Below are 17,774 nucleotides of genomic sequence, written 5' to 3' on the forward strand. Positions count from 1 at the left end.
TGAAATTTTGCAGGTAGGTAGGTCTTATAGAAGACATTAGGGGAAAAATCTGAAAACCGTGATTTTACACAAAAAAAATTAAATTGTGGCCAGGAACTAAAAATTAGTTTTTTCAATTTCCGATTGTAAGATAATTAATTATCAAGTGCAATCATATAAAAGGGTTCACCTGTGCATTCTAAAACAGATTTTTATTCATTTTTATGCATCATAGTTTTTGAATTATCGTGCAAAATGTCGAAAAAATACGATACCCTCGTTGCGAGAGCCTGACTTGCACTTGGCCGGTTTTTGTGGAGTTCAACTTACCAATAACAATAGCAATAATAGTGACAATGAGGAAGTAGAAGTTGACTACCCTCCGGAACTGCTCGGCGAGATTCTTGGGGATGAACATGAGGAGCGTGTACTTGGAGGTCTTGATCTTGTTGTGCTTGCGTCGCCTCGCGCCCGCCTCCTCCGCCGCGCCCACCTCGATCTGTCGCGTCTGCGATGCCGCGGATACTTTGTTGGACTGCGGGAGAAATACAATAGCTATAGTCTGCGATAGGTCGAGATGGCAATCGAGGTACGAGGCGGGGGGATGCCCCGCACACCCACACGTCACCAGCGCTCGCCAGTACCGTGCTGGGGCTGTGCGGGTGTAAGGGGCGTTCCCTCCCCAATAGGCTACTTGACTCATATCTAATTTCGTCCAATAAATGATTATTTATTATAGTATTTTGCGTAAGACAACGAAATATATCAATAACAATTATTAAAAACGCAGGATGGATATATAAATCCAATTTAAAAAAATACAGTTTTTATTTTTATTTGAAACGCAGAAAACGCTGTCAGCCATAATGTGACGTCATTAAATATGTAAACAAAGAAATGTCATCCCTATGTAAACTAGTATAGAAGTCATGTTTATTAAACTTTGGGAAGTTATGCTGTTGTTTACAAATGCATGACGTCAGAGCACAGATAATCTATCGGCCAAACATGGCCGACAGTGTTTTCACCTGTCTAAGAAAAATATATTTTTAAATTAAAGTTTTACGGTTTTTAGGGCGCAAAAAAATATAGTGTTAATTTTTTTGATCTAATAGGACAAATATCAACCATTTAAGACCTACTTAAAAAAAGTGTCAACTAGCCTATTGCCAACTCGACCTGTCGGTAATTCTCTCAAAAAAATTTACCAAGTGTGATTCAGACACGCACATGAGGGGTTCCGTGCCATTGTACGAGATTTACTTTTAAAATTATTTAATGTTCATGGCGGCCATTTTGAATTTTTTATCATGTAGGTAAATCCTACCTATTTGTTGTTATAGCGGCATTAGAAATATACATTCTGTGAACATTTCAACTCTACCAATTACGGTCCACGAGATACAAATCCCGCTGATAGACAGACAGACGGACGGACGGATGGATGGATAGCGAAGGCAGGGTACCGTGGCCACCCTTCAGGTACCTACGGAACTCTTCCAAACTAAAAGGTGTTGCGAGGTGTTTCGATTTTTTGATGGGAAGTAATCTATCTTCTTTCTATAATATAAAAATGAATCACCAAATGTGTTAGTCATCGCAAATCTCGAGAACAGCTGAACCGACTTCGCTAATTCTTTCCTTGTAATAATATTCCTTGAAGTACGAGGATGGTTCTTACGGAGAGAAAAATTTAAAAAATTTGAATCGACTGTTAGGCGGAACGAAGTTCGCCAGGGCAGCTAGTAGGTACTTAATATTATCAAATTGACTGCCGCGTTGGTATAGCTTGTTAGAGTACGGAGTTTGAGATCCCGCGTCGGGTTTGAGTTTTGAGTCGGGCCAAAAATAAAGTTGTTGAGTTTTTTGTCTAGAAATTCTCACTAGCGCGGAGTTGCGAAATTGGCGGTGGGTTTGTGCACTCATCCGTATTCGGTTCGTATCCGTGATTCTTCGAAGTGGCCGGTCATACAAATACGTAGGTACATTGGATTCGTATTTTTTTTCACAGATCCGTAAAATCACGGATGAGTGCACAAGCGCCCCACGCAAAGCACGAAGTTCGACACGGCTAGGGTTGCCAGGTGTCCGGACAAAGCCGACATAGGTAGGCTTTTTGATTGCGTGTCCGGCCAAAATAAACGGTGTCCGGCTTGTCCGGCTTAATAAAAGAAGCTTGATTTTACATACAATTTTTTTGTCGTACCTATTAATACTTTAGACACAAAATTCTCAATAATGTAGGGTGTCCGGCCTTTCTACTCAAATATCGGGCCAAACTGGCTGGTCTGTCCGGCTATTAGGTTTGGCGGCCTGGCAACCCTAGACACGGCCCTCGAAAGCATCTATAGGTACCTACACAAGTTAGACTATATGCGTATACCCAGTGGCGTGCAGGTCATAGAGGCATAAATGCACTGCTTACCCCAGTTGTAATAGCTTAATGCTTATTTTGCATTATAGCCTGCCAGTAAACAGGTTCCTACCAACTAATGCCTACCCTGGCCTCAAACCCTGTGCACGCCACTGCATATACCTAGCTATGATTTTAGCGTTATAAAAACCGTGCATACTTATCAAGAACACATGTAAGGTATAGCTATCTGATAAGTAATAAATAATTTGTAATTATTTAACTTGCATATGAAACATAAACACAAAAATATCAGCTTATCTTTTACCGAGTCCAGGCATTATCATGCTCGTTTCTTTGTCTGATTAAAATTGATTACTGATAACAAAGAAAGCATAGTTCAGCTTTTACAAGTCCCGCAAATTGCTATTGCGCTGGAACTATGTACGCCGCAATAAAAATATACCATCAGCTCGAAACTTCTCGCACTTCAGTCTAGTGCTAAGGTCACTAAAATGGCGACCACGCGCATTAGTAATTTGCGGGACTTATACCTATATATTCTGTGGTAAAAGTGTGAAATCAAGGACTTCATTTGTTTTTCTGTGACAAAGTATAGGTATAAAGTTATTCGATATGCGCTACGTGTAGCCCTTACCTACATAAGTTAATAGTTTTGGAATAATTAATTGAAAGACTCCGTCAGCTGACATTCGATGCAGGTAAGTTCAATAATTAAAAGCTCAATTACTAGGGTCATTCAATAAGTAAAGAGACAACTATGGCTATAGCTCAAAAACGGCTTAAATTGTTCTGAATGACATTGTGAACAGTTCCAACACTTACTTGAACTTCCTCAGCTATCATTTCAGCAGTAATTATTCTTCTGTTATGACGAATAAGTCCGTCAATCCTCGATTCCAACGAGGGATCAGAAACTTCCACTGGGCGCCCACATCGAGGTTCATCACCTACACGCCTACACCGCTTCCAACGCTGCGTCTTCCGGTGCGAGTTCGCCATTCCAGCGCTTTGAGACCCCAACGTCTATCGGTTTTACGAACTATGTGCCCTGCCCATTACCACTTCAGCTTCGCAACCCGTTGAGCTAAAGTATGAGCTATATAATAATTATCAAACATGTTACTTAAATACTAATTTATTTAAATTCCCTGGATGGACGGTTCTGAATGCACGTATACTTAGGAGCTTCGAGACTTAAGGAATCCCTCACCAAAAGCAGAGTAGGTACTTAATTAAACTGCCAAAAGCATCGTTTTCAATTTTCATTCATAAAATAGGAAGGTATGGTTTTACAAAGTTTAGTAGGTAGGTACTATAGGTAAAAAAGCTGTGATAGCCTAGTGGTTAGGACGTCCGCCTTCTAATAGGCGGCCGAGGGTTCGATCCCGAGCACGCACCTCTAATTTTTTGGAGTTATGTGCGTTTTAATTGATTAAATATCACTTGCTTTAACGGTGAAGGAAAACATCGTGGGGAAACCTGCATGCCTGAGAGTTCGCCATAATGTTCTCAAGGGTGTGTGAAGTCTATCAATCCGCACATGGCCAGCGTGGTAGACTATGACCAAAATCCTTCTCGCTCTGAGAGGAGACCCGTGCTCTGTAGTGAGCCGGTGATGGGTTGATCATGATGATAGGTAACATCATTAGTCATTTCTTATAACTGTTATACTTGTTACATCATGATCAACCCATCGCCGGCTCACTACTGAGAACGGGTCTCCCCTCAGAGCGAAAAGGGTTTGGCCGTAGTCCACCACGCTGGCCAAGTGCGGATTCGCACCCCACGGAGTAGAAATAAATTCCGTGTTCGCACGACTCGGGTACCTAGTCTACCTACGCATCCTGCATCCATATAGTAGGTACGTAGGTGCACATATTTTATACTCACATTAAATAAAAAACTCCTGGTATCTTTAAATATTAAATGATTCTCATGATTCTGGTTCGACCTTGGCTTCCACAAAATGATTTTAGAGGAACTGATGTCAGTGGAAAAGCTCATGTTTGTTTGATATAAAATATTCTATTCAGTTATTCAATGTCAAAGTCTGAATAAAATATAACATTATATTGACTGGTTGCATTCCTAGTACGTACCTAGGTAGGTTGATGCAATTAGGTTTATATTTTATATTTACCTACCTTGGTAGTTGGAACCCAGCTATTTTCAATCGATAAACTTTTTAGGTTTTTAGGTATCGGGTTGGAAATCCAAAAAAATCGGTCATGCATGTGACGTTTTGTCGGTCTCAACGACAGAGACAACGCTGTACAAAACCGCTGTCAAAGCTCGAAGTACATTATGTTTTGTCGCGTACTGTAATTACTTACTTAGGCTGATGATGAAAATAGAAAATTGGTTCTTCAGATTCATTATCATCATCATGATCAACCCATCGCCGGCTCACTGCAGAGCACAGTAGGGCGATTGTGGACTAAAACCTGCATCAATCATTATTATAATCTTAATTGTTCTGATTGGCTGAATTTGTGCGATTCTTGTTGCAACAATGCATTATGGCCAATAGTGAGCGAGCATTAACCAATCAGAGATGATTGCGATCGTGACATTGTAGCTGTCAAACAACCGCGGTAGGGCCACATAGGGCGATTGTCTAAAACCTGCATCAATCATTATTACAATCTCAATTGTTCTGATTGGCTGAATTTGTGCGATTCTTGTTGCAACAATGCATTGTGGCCTATAGTGAGCGAGCATTAACCAATCAGAGATGATTGCGATCGTGACATTGTAGCTGTCAAACAACCGCGGTAGGGCCAGTCTCGCCTCTCAGAGTGAGAAGGCTTTGGCCATAGTCTACTACGCTAGCCATGTGCGGATTGGTAGACGTGACACACCTTTGAAAACATTATGAAGAACTCTCAGGCATGCAGGTTTCCTCACGATGTTTTCCTTCGCCGTTAAAGCAAGTGATATTTAATGAATTACAACGCTCGTAACTGTGAAAAGTTAGAGGTGTGCGTGCCCGGAATCGAATCCCCGACCTCCGATTAGAAGGCGGACGTCATAACCACTAGGCTATCACAGATTAGGTATAGTATGTACGATTGGGTGGGTAGGTGTACTGCTTTGAGCTACGATCAACACTTTGAGTGATAGATAGGTACTTAGGGCTGGGTGGATTTATCTATCACTTTTATCAGCTTAGGCATAAGACATGTTTGGAAATGAAACATTCTTGTGTCATCAGGCACACCTTTTCTTTACTTTAGTTATGTGAGTACTGAAGAACTTTTAAGCGCACACCACATTTCTACGTAAAAATAATATACACACTTACTTACACACACACCCACACAACCATACACCCACACACATACGCATATACACACGCCATGTGAATTTTTATTTTATTCTATTTTATTTTACTTAACTATCTTATTTTATTGTTTTATTTAGATTTTATTATTAAGTAATAGTTAGATACTCAATAATTGTTTTGTAAATTAAAAAAAGCTTTGTAACAGGGAAGGCACTGGCTCCCATGACACAGTTTCTACTTCTTTGGGAGCCAGAGCCAGTGGTCAAAGTCTTATATGTGTCAAATCTTTTTTGCAAATAAAGATATATTATTATTATATTATATACTTACATACCTAACTAGAACGCTATAGAACCTAGAACTATAGAGAACGAATCATGTAAGTACCTACTTACTAAAATATTATGTATAGTTAATAGGTACAGAAAATTGTTGTGCACAATTTCAGAAGCCCACTAGCCCTATAGAGGAGATCGGAAGCTCTATTCTAAAGTCGGTTGAAAATCGTATTCCTATCCCGAGAACTTTCTGGAGTCTACGTACCTATATAAAACGAAAAGGTGACTGACTGACTGACTGATCTATCAACACACAGCTCAAACTACTTGACGGATCGGGCTGAAAGGCATGCAGATAGCTATTATGACGTAGACATCCGCTAAGAAAGGATTTTTGAAAATTCAACCCCTAAGAGGGTAAAATAGGGGTTCGAAATTTGTGTAATCCACGCGGATAAAGTCGCGGGCATAAGCTACTTAAAATAAAAGGGAAAAATAGATTTTCCTTGTGATTTATAGTATTATATCATAGTGCTAGATTTATTTCGTTTTTAGGGTTCCGTGCCTCAAAAGGAAAAAAGAACCCTTATAGGATCACTTTGTTGTCTGTCTGTCCATCTGTCAGTTGTGTCTGTCCAGAAAAACTATAGAGTAGTACTTCCCGTTAACTTAGTTCATGAAATATCTAAGGTCTTATAGTACAAGTAAAGAAAAAAATCCATAAAAACATGAATTTGTGGTTACATCACACACAAAAAAATTAAATTAGTTAAATTAGATGGCGCGCGCGATTTCATTAACTTGCAGTGTTCTACATAAAAGTGTTTGTATCTTGCACGAGTGGTACGGAAGCCTTCGTGTGTGAGACCGACTCGCACTTGACGGGTTTTGTTAAGATTCTATAATCCAATTTATTTCCAGGGTATGATGCCACGAAGTGGATTATCGCCAAAATGTCGAAAAAATACGACTGTAGTACGGAACCCTCATTGCGCGAGCCTGACTCGCACTTGGCCGGTTTTTGTCTTTTTTATCTCATGTTTTGTGTTCAATAAAGCATTTCTTAATCTATCCATCTATTATCTTGGGAAGTTACGACTAACGAGTAGCTACCTACCTTTATAGTCGAAATAATATGTTCAAGAAAATTACAACATTAGAATCTATCCCCTATTTTAATTTTTCTTTAGGTAATAATAAAAAAAAATTGCGGTGCACGATGAGAGATAAAGAGCTTTTCTCTTACTACCTACTCAGTTTACTCTGTAGGCCTACCTTTATTTTTTTAACTGTTAAAAAAAGTTCAAAATAGTCACCCGCATCGATGAAGCTCCACACTAATGCTTGTGTTGCGTCATCGTGCTTGCTGTCCACACATGACACTCGCAACGCAAGCCTGCCGGCCAATGTCAGCCGCTGATACAACGCAGGTGGTACTGGTAGCCAGTAGCGTGAGATTCTGTACATCTGGCATTCGCGACTGATAGCTTTCCCTCATCGATATACTACTAACTACACCACAGATACACAGTTCCTTACAGTCGTGATCCGTCATCGAACAACTACTGTCCACACATGTTAGAAATCATGTTATAAATATTAAAATTTGTAGAGTTAAATACTATGGCCATAATTAATAGAGCGCATTAAATATAATATGAAGGAAACATTTGATTGAATGTAGAATATTGCAACCTAAACCTTATGTGATTCATTCAATCAAATATTGTTGACAATAGACATCCCTAAATTGCATATCTATTTAAAGTAACTTACTTACTAAGTTTGCTAATCGTTAAAATTACTACAATTATTTATCAAAGTAGTATTACATATATTTGTTTGTTAACATAATAATGACTTTAATTAAGATACGTTGAAAACGAATCTTAAGGAATGAACGAAGGTAACTTCACGTCATTTCCATTAATGTCTGAGTTCATTCATGATAAACGATATAAAAAGCCGTGTGGCCGAATAGGCAGGTAGTTCTGTAATGAAAATCGACAAATAAACTTGTGAAATCGTCTTCGAGTTATTTTTCCTTCATGGGCACCTTACACACATGACACTCGCAACGCAAGCCTGCCGGTCAATGTCAGCCGCTGATACAACGCAGGTGGTAGCCCGTAGCGTGAAATTCTGTACATCTGGCATTCGCGACTGATAGCTTTCCCTCATCGATATACCACACCACAGATACACAGTTCCTTACACCTTAAATCGTGATGTATCTCTGACCATCGGACAGCTACTATTGACAGGTGAAATGGCAAAGCAAGCCTACCAGCCAATATCAGCCGCTGATACAGTGGTAGTCAGTACCACTACCGTAAGATTCTGTACATCTGGCATCCGCGACTGATACCTAGCTTTCGCTTTTCGATATACCTACTTTATATGTACAGTTTCTTACACGGTGATGCGCCCGCCATCGACGATCTATTGTCGACATGAGAAAATCGCAATGCAATCATGTATGAGGCGGGGGACGCCCCGCACAACCGCCCGTCACCCACGCTCGCCCGCACCGCGTTAGCGCAGGAGCTGTGCGGGTATGCGGAGCGTTCCCTCCCCGATTGCCAAATCAACCTGTCGCGTACTATTTGTTTTTGGTGGCTGAGAAATGAGCTGCTAGAGCGCATCCACGCAGGTACAATACAAACGACGGGATCGAAATAGTTATTTGTTATATTAGGCTGCAAAGTTGTTATTTTTTCGCGAGAGTTTGTATTAAATTCCGAGCCAGCGAGGGTTGAGGTTCAAATATAGAATCCTGAGCGTAGCGAGGAATTCATAGGCTCGTGCGCAAATAAATTTGCAACTGTGCAAAACACACAACTTTTTATCTCACTACAGAGAGGAAAACGGTAGATGCTTGATACAAGAGGCGCCAGTACCGTTGAGGTTTCTATATTAATAGGGCACAAGTCAGACCGTGAAGGAGGAGGTTCCAAGAAGATTCTATGTACAAGTATATAAATAAAGTTTTTTTCGAGTGGGTTCAGAATTCAAAATTAAAATTCTTAGATAAAAAAAAATCATAATTCAACGAACTTACTTTATTCAATAAAACTGAAACGGAGTAGAACATGTTTAATTTAATTTAATAATAATGAAGTGTTCCAACAGGTCTCTTAATACTTATAATAGTACTTAAAGACTGTAAGGACGAACCGCGTTTCTGAACGTTTCATTATGAGTGGTGTTTTTAATAGAAAGAAAAAATATATACGGTACGATCGTAGATAGAATAATAGGTAGATGTAAGTACTGTGTAACCGCGTATGAGATAGCGATAGCACGACGTAACGATGAATAATACGACAATTATTACCATTGTTTAGTAGTCAATATTTGTATTAACCGATCAACAATATTTGTATTAAACGTTTTTTATGTGAAAACAAGTAAATAACTCATGAGAAATACAATTACGTCACGAATTCTCAAAGTTTGTTTTGCAACTTGTTGTATGTATTCATGTAAAAAAGCCAGTTACACGATAAGGGACAAAAATAGGTTAGCTGCGTCTCTGTTTATCACATTAGTAACTTTATCGGTGCTCTCTTTTTAGTGCGAATGAGAAAGCCAACGTTGCTGCATCTACCTTTATTATTCTATCTACGGGTACGATAGACCACACTTCGTCACGTTCAAATTTCAACTCGTACTTTGCACGCTAGCGAGCAAAATTACCACTTTCCACGTAGATTTCAAAGGACAAAGAAATCCTTTCCGAGCGAGTGAGATGAAAAATATATCAGTGACCCAGAATAATGTCCTTGCGACACCGTAATTCTATGCTAGAACTTCTCAACCGCCAATAAGTTTTAAATTAAAATTCTACTGTAGGTGTTACAAAAGGTAAAATTAGTTATATTATGTGATTCTAGGACTCACATATTATAACTTGTCCGTTTTGACTTTTATCGCTAAATACGAGTAGGTCTCTGTAAATATTCGTAACTAGGTAGGTATATTATTTTTATTTTATTGGGAAAACCAACAGCTTAAATTATAATCTTAAAATTAAGTAACTACAAGCTAATGATAGGTTTTCACAAGTAGATAGAAATTAAAAATAAGATGAGCACAGTGACAACTATAACTAGGTATAATTACGATGAGCTATTATTTAGTATTATTTTTATTTATTAAAATTTATTATGTAGTATCTTGGTTATTTTATACGTCAGTGTTTTCCTGCACTTGTAGATAATGGACTAATATTTAAACCTTATCGATATTACTCGCATGGCGTTACTGTTGAACAAATTGAGCATACCTACATTATTTATATAATAAAAGGAAAACTGACTGACTGACTGATTAACTGTAGGGCGATTGTCTAAAACCTGCATCAATCATTATTACAATCTCAATTGTTCTGATTGGCTGAATTTGTGCAATTCTTGTTGCAACAATACATTGTAGCCAATAGTGAGCGAGCATTAACCAATCAGAGATGACTGCAATCGTGACATTGTAGCTGTCAAACAACCAAGGTAGGGCCACAGATCTATTAATGCACAGCTCAAACTACTGGACGGATCGGGCTGAAATTTGGCATGCAGATAGCTATTATGACGTAAACATCCGCTAAGGAAGGGTTTTTGAAAATTCTATCCCTAAAGGGGTAAAACAGGAGCTTGAAATTTGTGTAGTCCAGGCGAATGAAGTCGCGGGCATAAGCTAATTCATACATAATACGATAAACTGACATAGGCTACATTTTATACGAAGAAAATATCGATCTGACGTACCTAATGTTACATCCAAAAAAAGTGAGGGTCGCAAATTTTTTTTTTGTTATTGTTTCGAGCTTGGTTTCGAGTGGGGTTTCATTTGACAGTGAGAGAGGAAAAAATACACAGTTCAAAAATATAAATATTGTAGGTAGTAGGTAGGTATAATCAGTACCCTTATTATTCAGTACCCTAAATCCCAAAGTGTGTTTGTTTGTTGGTTTGTCCTTCAATCACGTCGCAAGGGTGCAACGGATTGACGTGATTTTTTGCATGGGTATAGATAAAGACCTGGAGAGTGACGTGGGCGGCTTTTTATCCCGGAAAATTAAAGAGTTCCCACGGGATTTTTAAAAAAACCTTATTCCACTATAGGTAGGTACCTACTTACGTATTTTTTCTTTTGTACCTAACCGAAAACCCAAATATCAATTTTCATGGAAATTATTTGAAAAATGACGGACTTTCAAACAAACGTTTATCCCCTATTTAACCCCATTGGCAGTATTATTTTCAAAAATCGTGATATATACCTACCTACTTATTTTTTATTCTTAACCGAAATCCTGAATACCAATTTTCATCGATGTAACTTTAAAAATAAACTTTCATACAAACCTTCATCCCCTATTTACCCTCCTTAGGGGTGGAATTTTGAAAAATCCTTTTTTAGTGGTTACCTACTCTTTACAAATAACACATCCTCTAAATTTCATGTCTCTAGAACCAGCGGTTTAGGCTGTGCGTTGATATATAAGTCAGTCAGTTAGTCAGCAGTCATGTTACATCACCATACTTAATTATTATGACAATACGGAAACTTACATGCCACCAACATAATAGAAAAAAACACGAGCGCAAACAGTCACGGAGGCGTCCGTAGAAATTATACACTGATACACCGCATTCCCTCATTATACAGTTTTGTTGACCACCATTATACACTACAGCATTATACGCGAAGCATATTATACAAACTGTAAATACCAAGGCCGATGGACAACTGAAGCCACATCTATAAGTTATCTTATCAGTATCATGCCAATACGATATCAATGAAAACGCAACACCTCGCCCGATTGGGACGGGCCTAGACCTTTCCTTTGCCTTTTTGTAACCTGTCATTTGTGTTTCTGTTGTGCAATAAAGTATATACATAGGTACATACATACATACCTTTCAATCCTTTCAGTTTTAAAGTTACTATTTATTTTTGTTCACATATTGACTTTAAATAATTAAGATAGGGCTGATTTCAGATATATTCGAAGTATAAGTAGATATAAAAGGAAAAATATTAAATATTGTATTGTATATATAAAAGGAAAAGGTGACTGACCGACTGACTGATCTATCAACGCACAGCTCAAACTACTAGACGGATCACGCTGAAATTCGGCATGCAGATAGCTATTATAACGTAGGCATCCGCTAAGAAAGGATTCTTCAAATTGCAACCCCTAAAGGGGTAAAATAGGGGTTTGAAGTTTGTATGAAAGTCTGCCAGTTTTGAAGTGTCTATAAAAAAGTTTTGTAGTTAATATTTTTGCAATTAGCAGTATGACATATTTAATTAAGCTCATAATATGTTAGAATCTCATAGTCCTAAGTAATCAATCCTAAGGGTGTAAAATAGGGGTTCAAAATTTGTGTAGTCCACGCGGACGAAGTCGCGGGCATAAGCTAGTCGAATATAAGTTCGAAAAACCGATAGACGGAATGGTGATCTAGCACCGGAAAGTGCAGTTGGAAGACCCCCACTAGGTGGACGGACGACATCAGACTAGTCGCAGGGAGCCGTATAGCCGGAATCCTACCAAAGGAAATGTCTTGTTCAAGAAAGGCCGTATAAATTTCGGGATCTTACGGCTTAAATTAATTAATAAATATCTGCAATATGTAGATACTTAGGTTAAGTTTAGGCACTTAGCAACGTTTTTATGTGTCAAAAATTGTATGGCTTCTTTGACAATTAACGTCGCTGCTGAGTAATTTATCGACTGGTTAGGTACGGATAGATTGATTATTGTTAATGTTAGCCGTTAGTCTATAACATAAAAGCGCGTTAACTTGCAAGATGTAAATAGATTAATAATTTAAATAAATATAATCTAGATAAGAGTCTTTATTTGTTCACTAGGACTCAGTACTGGATTGACGTCGAAACTATTTGTCTTAAAGTATACTTCGATCTCTTGTAGCGTCTTCCCTTTCGTTTCCGGCAGTCGCACATAGAGGTAAGCGAGACAGATGAACATAATGCCTGAATTTAATAAAAACAACCCATGATACCCTATAACGCTGACTATGTAAGGTAACATTAATAAACATAGAAAAACTGTACTGAGCATTATTGGTGTCGATAGAAAATAACAATACAATTTTATTTCTAATGGAAACATTTCACCCAATATTACGTCCATAACGGGATATGGACCAGCATTTATAACAATAAAATATAGTGCGAGCAGTAACACGTTTATCCATTGAAAATAAACTTCGTTATTTTTGAAATAGAGACACGCACTCAAAGCTATCAATATCCCGTTAGATATCAACCCTGACGAGAACAACAAAGCGCGAATAGACATCTTCTTAATTAAAAAGCACGAAATACACGTTCCTATTAAAACAAAACTGTCCACTACCAACGTATAAAGCAGAACATCAGATGTGCCTGTCATTTCTTCCAAAATTACAGTTGCCAAATTGGTGAATATCACTCTCCCTGCTGCAGCATAGTACGCATAGATGACCCCACACATTATCATCAAATGCCAAAAATATTTTTTCTTGAACGTCTGCAAAAGTATCCTGTAAGTGTTATTTGCATTCATTTCATTGGCTGTTTTCTGCTTTTTGGTCTCTAGTTTTATTAACAATAGCAGCTCATGTTCATTACTACTTTTGTTTCCGTGGAGTTTTCTAAAAACATGCTCGCACTCCTCGAACCTGCCTTTTGAAGCCAACCAATGCGGGCTTTCCACCCAAAAGTAAGGCAATACAACGTGAACACACGATAAAACTATTCCTATTAATGCTGTAGTTCTCCAGTGAAAAAGTACTCCAAGAGCATGTCCTAATCCTATACCAAAGGATGGAACTACCATTAGTACCATGCTGAGACACAATGCTCTTGACTTGTATGATACATATTCTGACGACCCAGCCGCACTCATCGCCCATAGGGGTCCAGAAGATACACTAGCAAGGAATCTTGATAACAGGAGGGCTACGAACGTTTTGGCAAAGTACAATATTATCCAATTTATGACAAGTGGTACAGAAACTATTATAAGGCACCATCTTCTTCCAAATTTTTCACTGATTAGAGCAAGAAAAAAAAATCCAACCATAAAGAAGAGGTTCGGGAAAGCCCCTGCAAGAAAAAAAATTAAACATTAGGTTTATCATTTCCTACTATAACTCCTCATCCCTTAAAACTATACATTCTTTGTGAATTTACAATACGAACCTAACAAAGCTGTCTCTGCCTCACTAAGGTCTATTCCGTCTTCTTTTTTCTGCAAGGCTGCAATCATGCCGGTCATTTGTCCCTGCATGAAACCCCATGATACAGCTAGCAAATTCAATGTGACAACCACTAGCGCCTGCAACAACGTTCACACTAATTATTAATACCAAGGTATAAAACAAAATGAATGAGACACGTGTAGGAATATGAAACAAAAAGGAAAAGTTTAAAAAACTAACCCGACTAGGTATAAATAAAATAAACTAAAAATTAAGAAACAAGTGCTTAGTGCTATCATCGTCATTTTGAGTAACATAAGCTTTAGCGTTTTAAGTACATAGTATGAAATAAAGTCGCTTCCCGCTGTCTGTAAGTACCTATTTATGAATGCGTAGATCTTTTAAACTACGCAACGGATTTTAATGCAGTTTTCACCAATAGATAGAGTGGCAGTTAGAGTGGTGTTTATAGGTATAGTTTGATATTGGTTTGAGTTAATTTGTTGAAATATGACGATATTTGAACAAAATGTCGGAAGAAATCAAGCTTCCATCAAAAATTAACAAATATTATAAGAAAAAAGTAGGTTAAACCAAAAAACTAGGTACTCAACTGATAGGCATGGATTATTAATCACTCCTGAGTCCTGACTGACACCACATTAGTAGCTACATTGCACCCATGCGAAGCCGGGGCGGGCCATAGTAACGTTATAATTCAATTAAAATGCCAATTATGTCGTAGGTATTTTTTCTATCCTGTTATTGACGGCATGGGATTGGTTTTATTAGACTATCAAATTAGTATGTTTTCTTTTTGTAATTTACAACGCACGACCACAGCATTTTAAACTGCCAGAGCCCAGAAGACAATGAAAAAAACATATATAAAATATGTAAAAACCTAGTAAGTACCTACATATTATGTGGGTTTAAACAGCATTAAATTTCCTAGCGTTTGGTGCAATTTGTACGTTATAGATCACTATAGAAGTGGAGTGCTAACTGCTCAAACTTTTTGTGGTTAATAATTGTTACCACCCCTACCCCTACAAGAGGTATGCAAGCGCGGATCCAGCCCTCAAAAAAGGTTGTCACCAGAAAATTGGCCAAGTGCGAGTCGGAGTATGAATTCGCTCATGGTCGATATAGTGTAGGTATTCCTACATCTTATTATTCAAGATCACATCTATGTGTATATTTAGGAGAGCTAGCCCGGATAATCTTTTCTGTGCCATTGAGGCAAGCAACAAAGATTTTACTCTGCGAAGAGTGGAAAAAGATCTATCTGCGGTAGGTACGCTGACCGGGAAAGTTGTTTTTTATTTTATTTTATTTTATTAAGGCATTGGATATAACCAATATCATCAGCCTATCGACCTGACTAGACCGTGAAAGTGTGACGTCACAAGTCTATTAGGATTGTGGGCATGCCCATCGTGCCCACAACGCTGGATCGCGCTTGGAGGTAGGTAGGTATAATAATGATTTATTTACCTTGCAATACATGATTCTCCTCGGAGTGATAGATGGGGATTTCTATTCTAAACAATAGGAAAGTGTACATACATAAAATAGCACATTATTATTATAAAAGTCTTTCTAATGAAATGCTCTAAATAATATAATAGATAAAAGCGCATTGAAATGCATCGAGATATTTAAAAGTTATTAGCGAATACACAATAATATTTACTGAGTGGGTAAATATTGAGATACAGGTAAACTTTCTAAGAGATGAGCAGAAACTGAGGGGAAAAAATTGTTACAAAAAAATAATAGGTATAAAACTGTCTACCCTTATATTTATACTAAACCGGTGTGATAAAAATGTTAATCGGATGATATGCAGTGATCTTTATCCCCAATAAAATGTTAGGGCCTGTGCTCACTGGCGGCACGGCATGCCAAGGAATTTTGCGATGAATAGGAAATTAGTTATAGTATAATAAGTATGACAATTAAATTGAAATTTCAATGTTAATGTTCGTAGTACAAAAACAAAGCTGCAATATACTTAGGCTTGCCATGTGGTCAGCCTTTGGAATGCTTCGACAGCTTGTGGCATGCTAAAGCAAGGTGGGATGGAACGGAACGCTGCGCCCCGCGCCCTAAGTAGAGGCTTGCCTACGGACGTTTCGGCGTGCCAGTCTACCACAGCATTCCTAGTTCCCGTCAATATGCGTTTCCATGCAGTGATGCCGAATCGAAGGATCGTCTGCCGTGCCAGTGGGTGCAGGCCCTTACTTTGCCTGGTTATTTACATTATTATATAGGTAGTACCTATTGTACTTTTTTTTTATTCATTATAGGCACACGCTTGACTACGATTACACCTGATGGGAAGTGATGATGTGGCCTAAGATGGGACGCGTTTGCCTAGAAGGTGCCTATTCACTCTTGTTTTAAAGATACCCGGGTTATATTTGGCAGGAAACACTGATCTAGGAAGAGTATTCCAGACCCTAGCCATGCGTATAAGGAATGATGACGCAAAGCGTTTCGTACGCGAAGATGGAATGTTGACGACATATGGGTGGAAACTCGCCCGGTGTCTAGTAACTATCAATTTCGTCTCCATGAATTATTTAGGTTATTTTTAAATCCTGTGGGAACTCGATGTATTTTCGACTACCGAGATAATCAAAATGGCTGACTTTATGCGCTTAATGTGCAGGCTGGAAAAAAAACCAAGACCCTAGAGTGGCATATCAAAAGGCAATAAAAGGCGATTAAGAAAATATATACAACTACCTGACCCGCCCCGGCTTCGCTCGGGTGGAATTTAGAAAATCGTGGTGGGGGATGAATTTCCAAAAATCCTGGAACACGTATTTCTTCATTAGTGACCGAATACCCAAATAGGTACCAATTTTCATGCAAATAACTCGAAAAATGACGGACTTTCATACAAACTTTCATCCCCTAATTAACCCACTTAGGGGTGGAATTTCGAAAAATCCTTTCTTAGCGGATACTTACTCTTTACAAAGAACACACTCTTAAAATTTCAAGTCTCTAGGACCAGTAGTTTAGGCTGTGCGTTGATATTATGTCAGTCAGTCAGTCAGGACTTAGAATTTTATATGGGTACCTATATAGGTAGATTTTATGTATGTTTGAAATAGGGATTGAACAGTTGGGGATAGGGAACTAGGAAGGGGTGTGGCAGTTTTATATACCCCTTATCAGTTTGTACACAACTTCGTACCGGAACGCTAAATCGCTTGGCGGCACGGTGGTGCCTTACTAGCCACGGCCGTAGCCTCAAAAATTGCCTTGTCTGCCAATCCGCACTTGGCTAGCCTGGTAGACTATGGCCAAACCCTTCTCATTCTGAGAGGAGACCCGTGCTCAGTAGTGAGCTGGCGATGGGTTGATAATGATGATGACGATAATTAAGTAATAAATAAGGATATAGGATTTAGTTCAGGGGTGGATGGATTGAAGACATTCAATTAAGTCAGAGTATCCTTTCTAACTTGTCTAGTCGATACTTAGAAAATAATTGCTCATCTATAATTACAGGTAAAGTAGTAGGTAGGTAACGGAAGCTATTTGGATAAATAAAACTGAACGCACTTCGACCAGCACCGAACGCGCTGAATGGGGTGCTAGCACAGATTAGAGAA

General features: G+C 38.5%; 2 protein-coding genes across 2 annotated transcripts in view; both read right to left on the reverse strand.

The window, feature by feature from the left end:
* Window positions 1-11,695, reverse strand: part of LOC117984368 (phospholipid-transporting ATPase IF-like) — a 32,322-nt gene extending 20,627 nt beyond the window's left edge. The window contains exons 1-2 of the mRNA XM_034970994.2: window positions 11,494-11,695; window positions 310-514 (exon numbers count right to left, since the gene is read on the reverse strand). Coding sequence (XP_034826885.1) covers window positions 310-514; window positions 11,494-11,583 — 295 coding nt within the window. The 5' untranslated portion in view covers window positions 11,584-11,695. The remainder of the gene's footprint in view (window positions 1-309; window positions 515-11,493) is intronic.
* A 1,078-nt stretch (window positions 11,696-12,773) lies between these two features.
* On the reverse strand, window positions 12,774-15,664 carry LOC117984215 (facilitated trehalose transporter Tret1-like). Its single transcript, XM_034970840.2, has 3 exons — window positions 15,640-15,664; window positions 14,144-14,279; window positions 12,774-14,047 (listed from the first exon to the last, which is right to left on the reverse strand). The coding sequence occupies exons 1-3, from the start codon at window positions 15,649-15,651 to the stop codon at window positions 12,780-12,782; spliced, it is 1,416 nt and encodes a 471-aa protein (XP_034826731.1). The 5' UTR covers window positions 15,652-15,664; the 3' UTR covers window positions 12,774-12,779.
* Window positions 15,665-17,774: the final 2,110 nt, after the last annotated feature.

Source organism: Maniola hyperantus, chromosome 8 (assembly GCF_902806685.2).
Source record: "Maniola hyperantus chromosome 8, iAphHyp1.2, whole genome shotgun sequence".
Taxonomy (NCBI): Eukaryota; Metazoa; Arthropoda; class Insecta; order Lepidoptera; family Nymphalidae; genus Maniola; species Maniola hyperantus.

What these genes read in the sequence shown, in the direction of transcription:
- LOC117984215 (XM_034970840.2), bottom strand. An exon ending in GGCAGAGACAGCTTTGTTAG is followed by an intron (nt 14,048 to 14,143) that starts GTTCGTATTGTA and finishes TTTTTCTTGCAG; the next exon opens with GGGCTTTCCCGAACCTCTTC.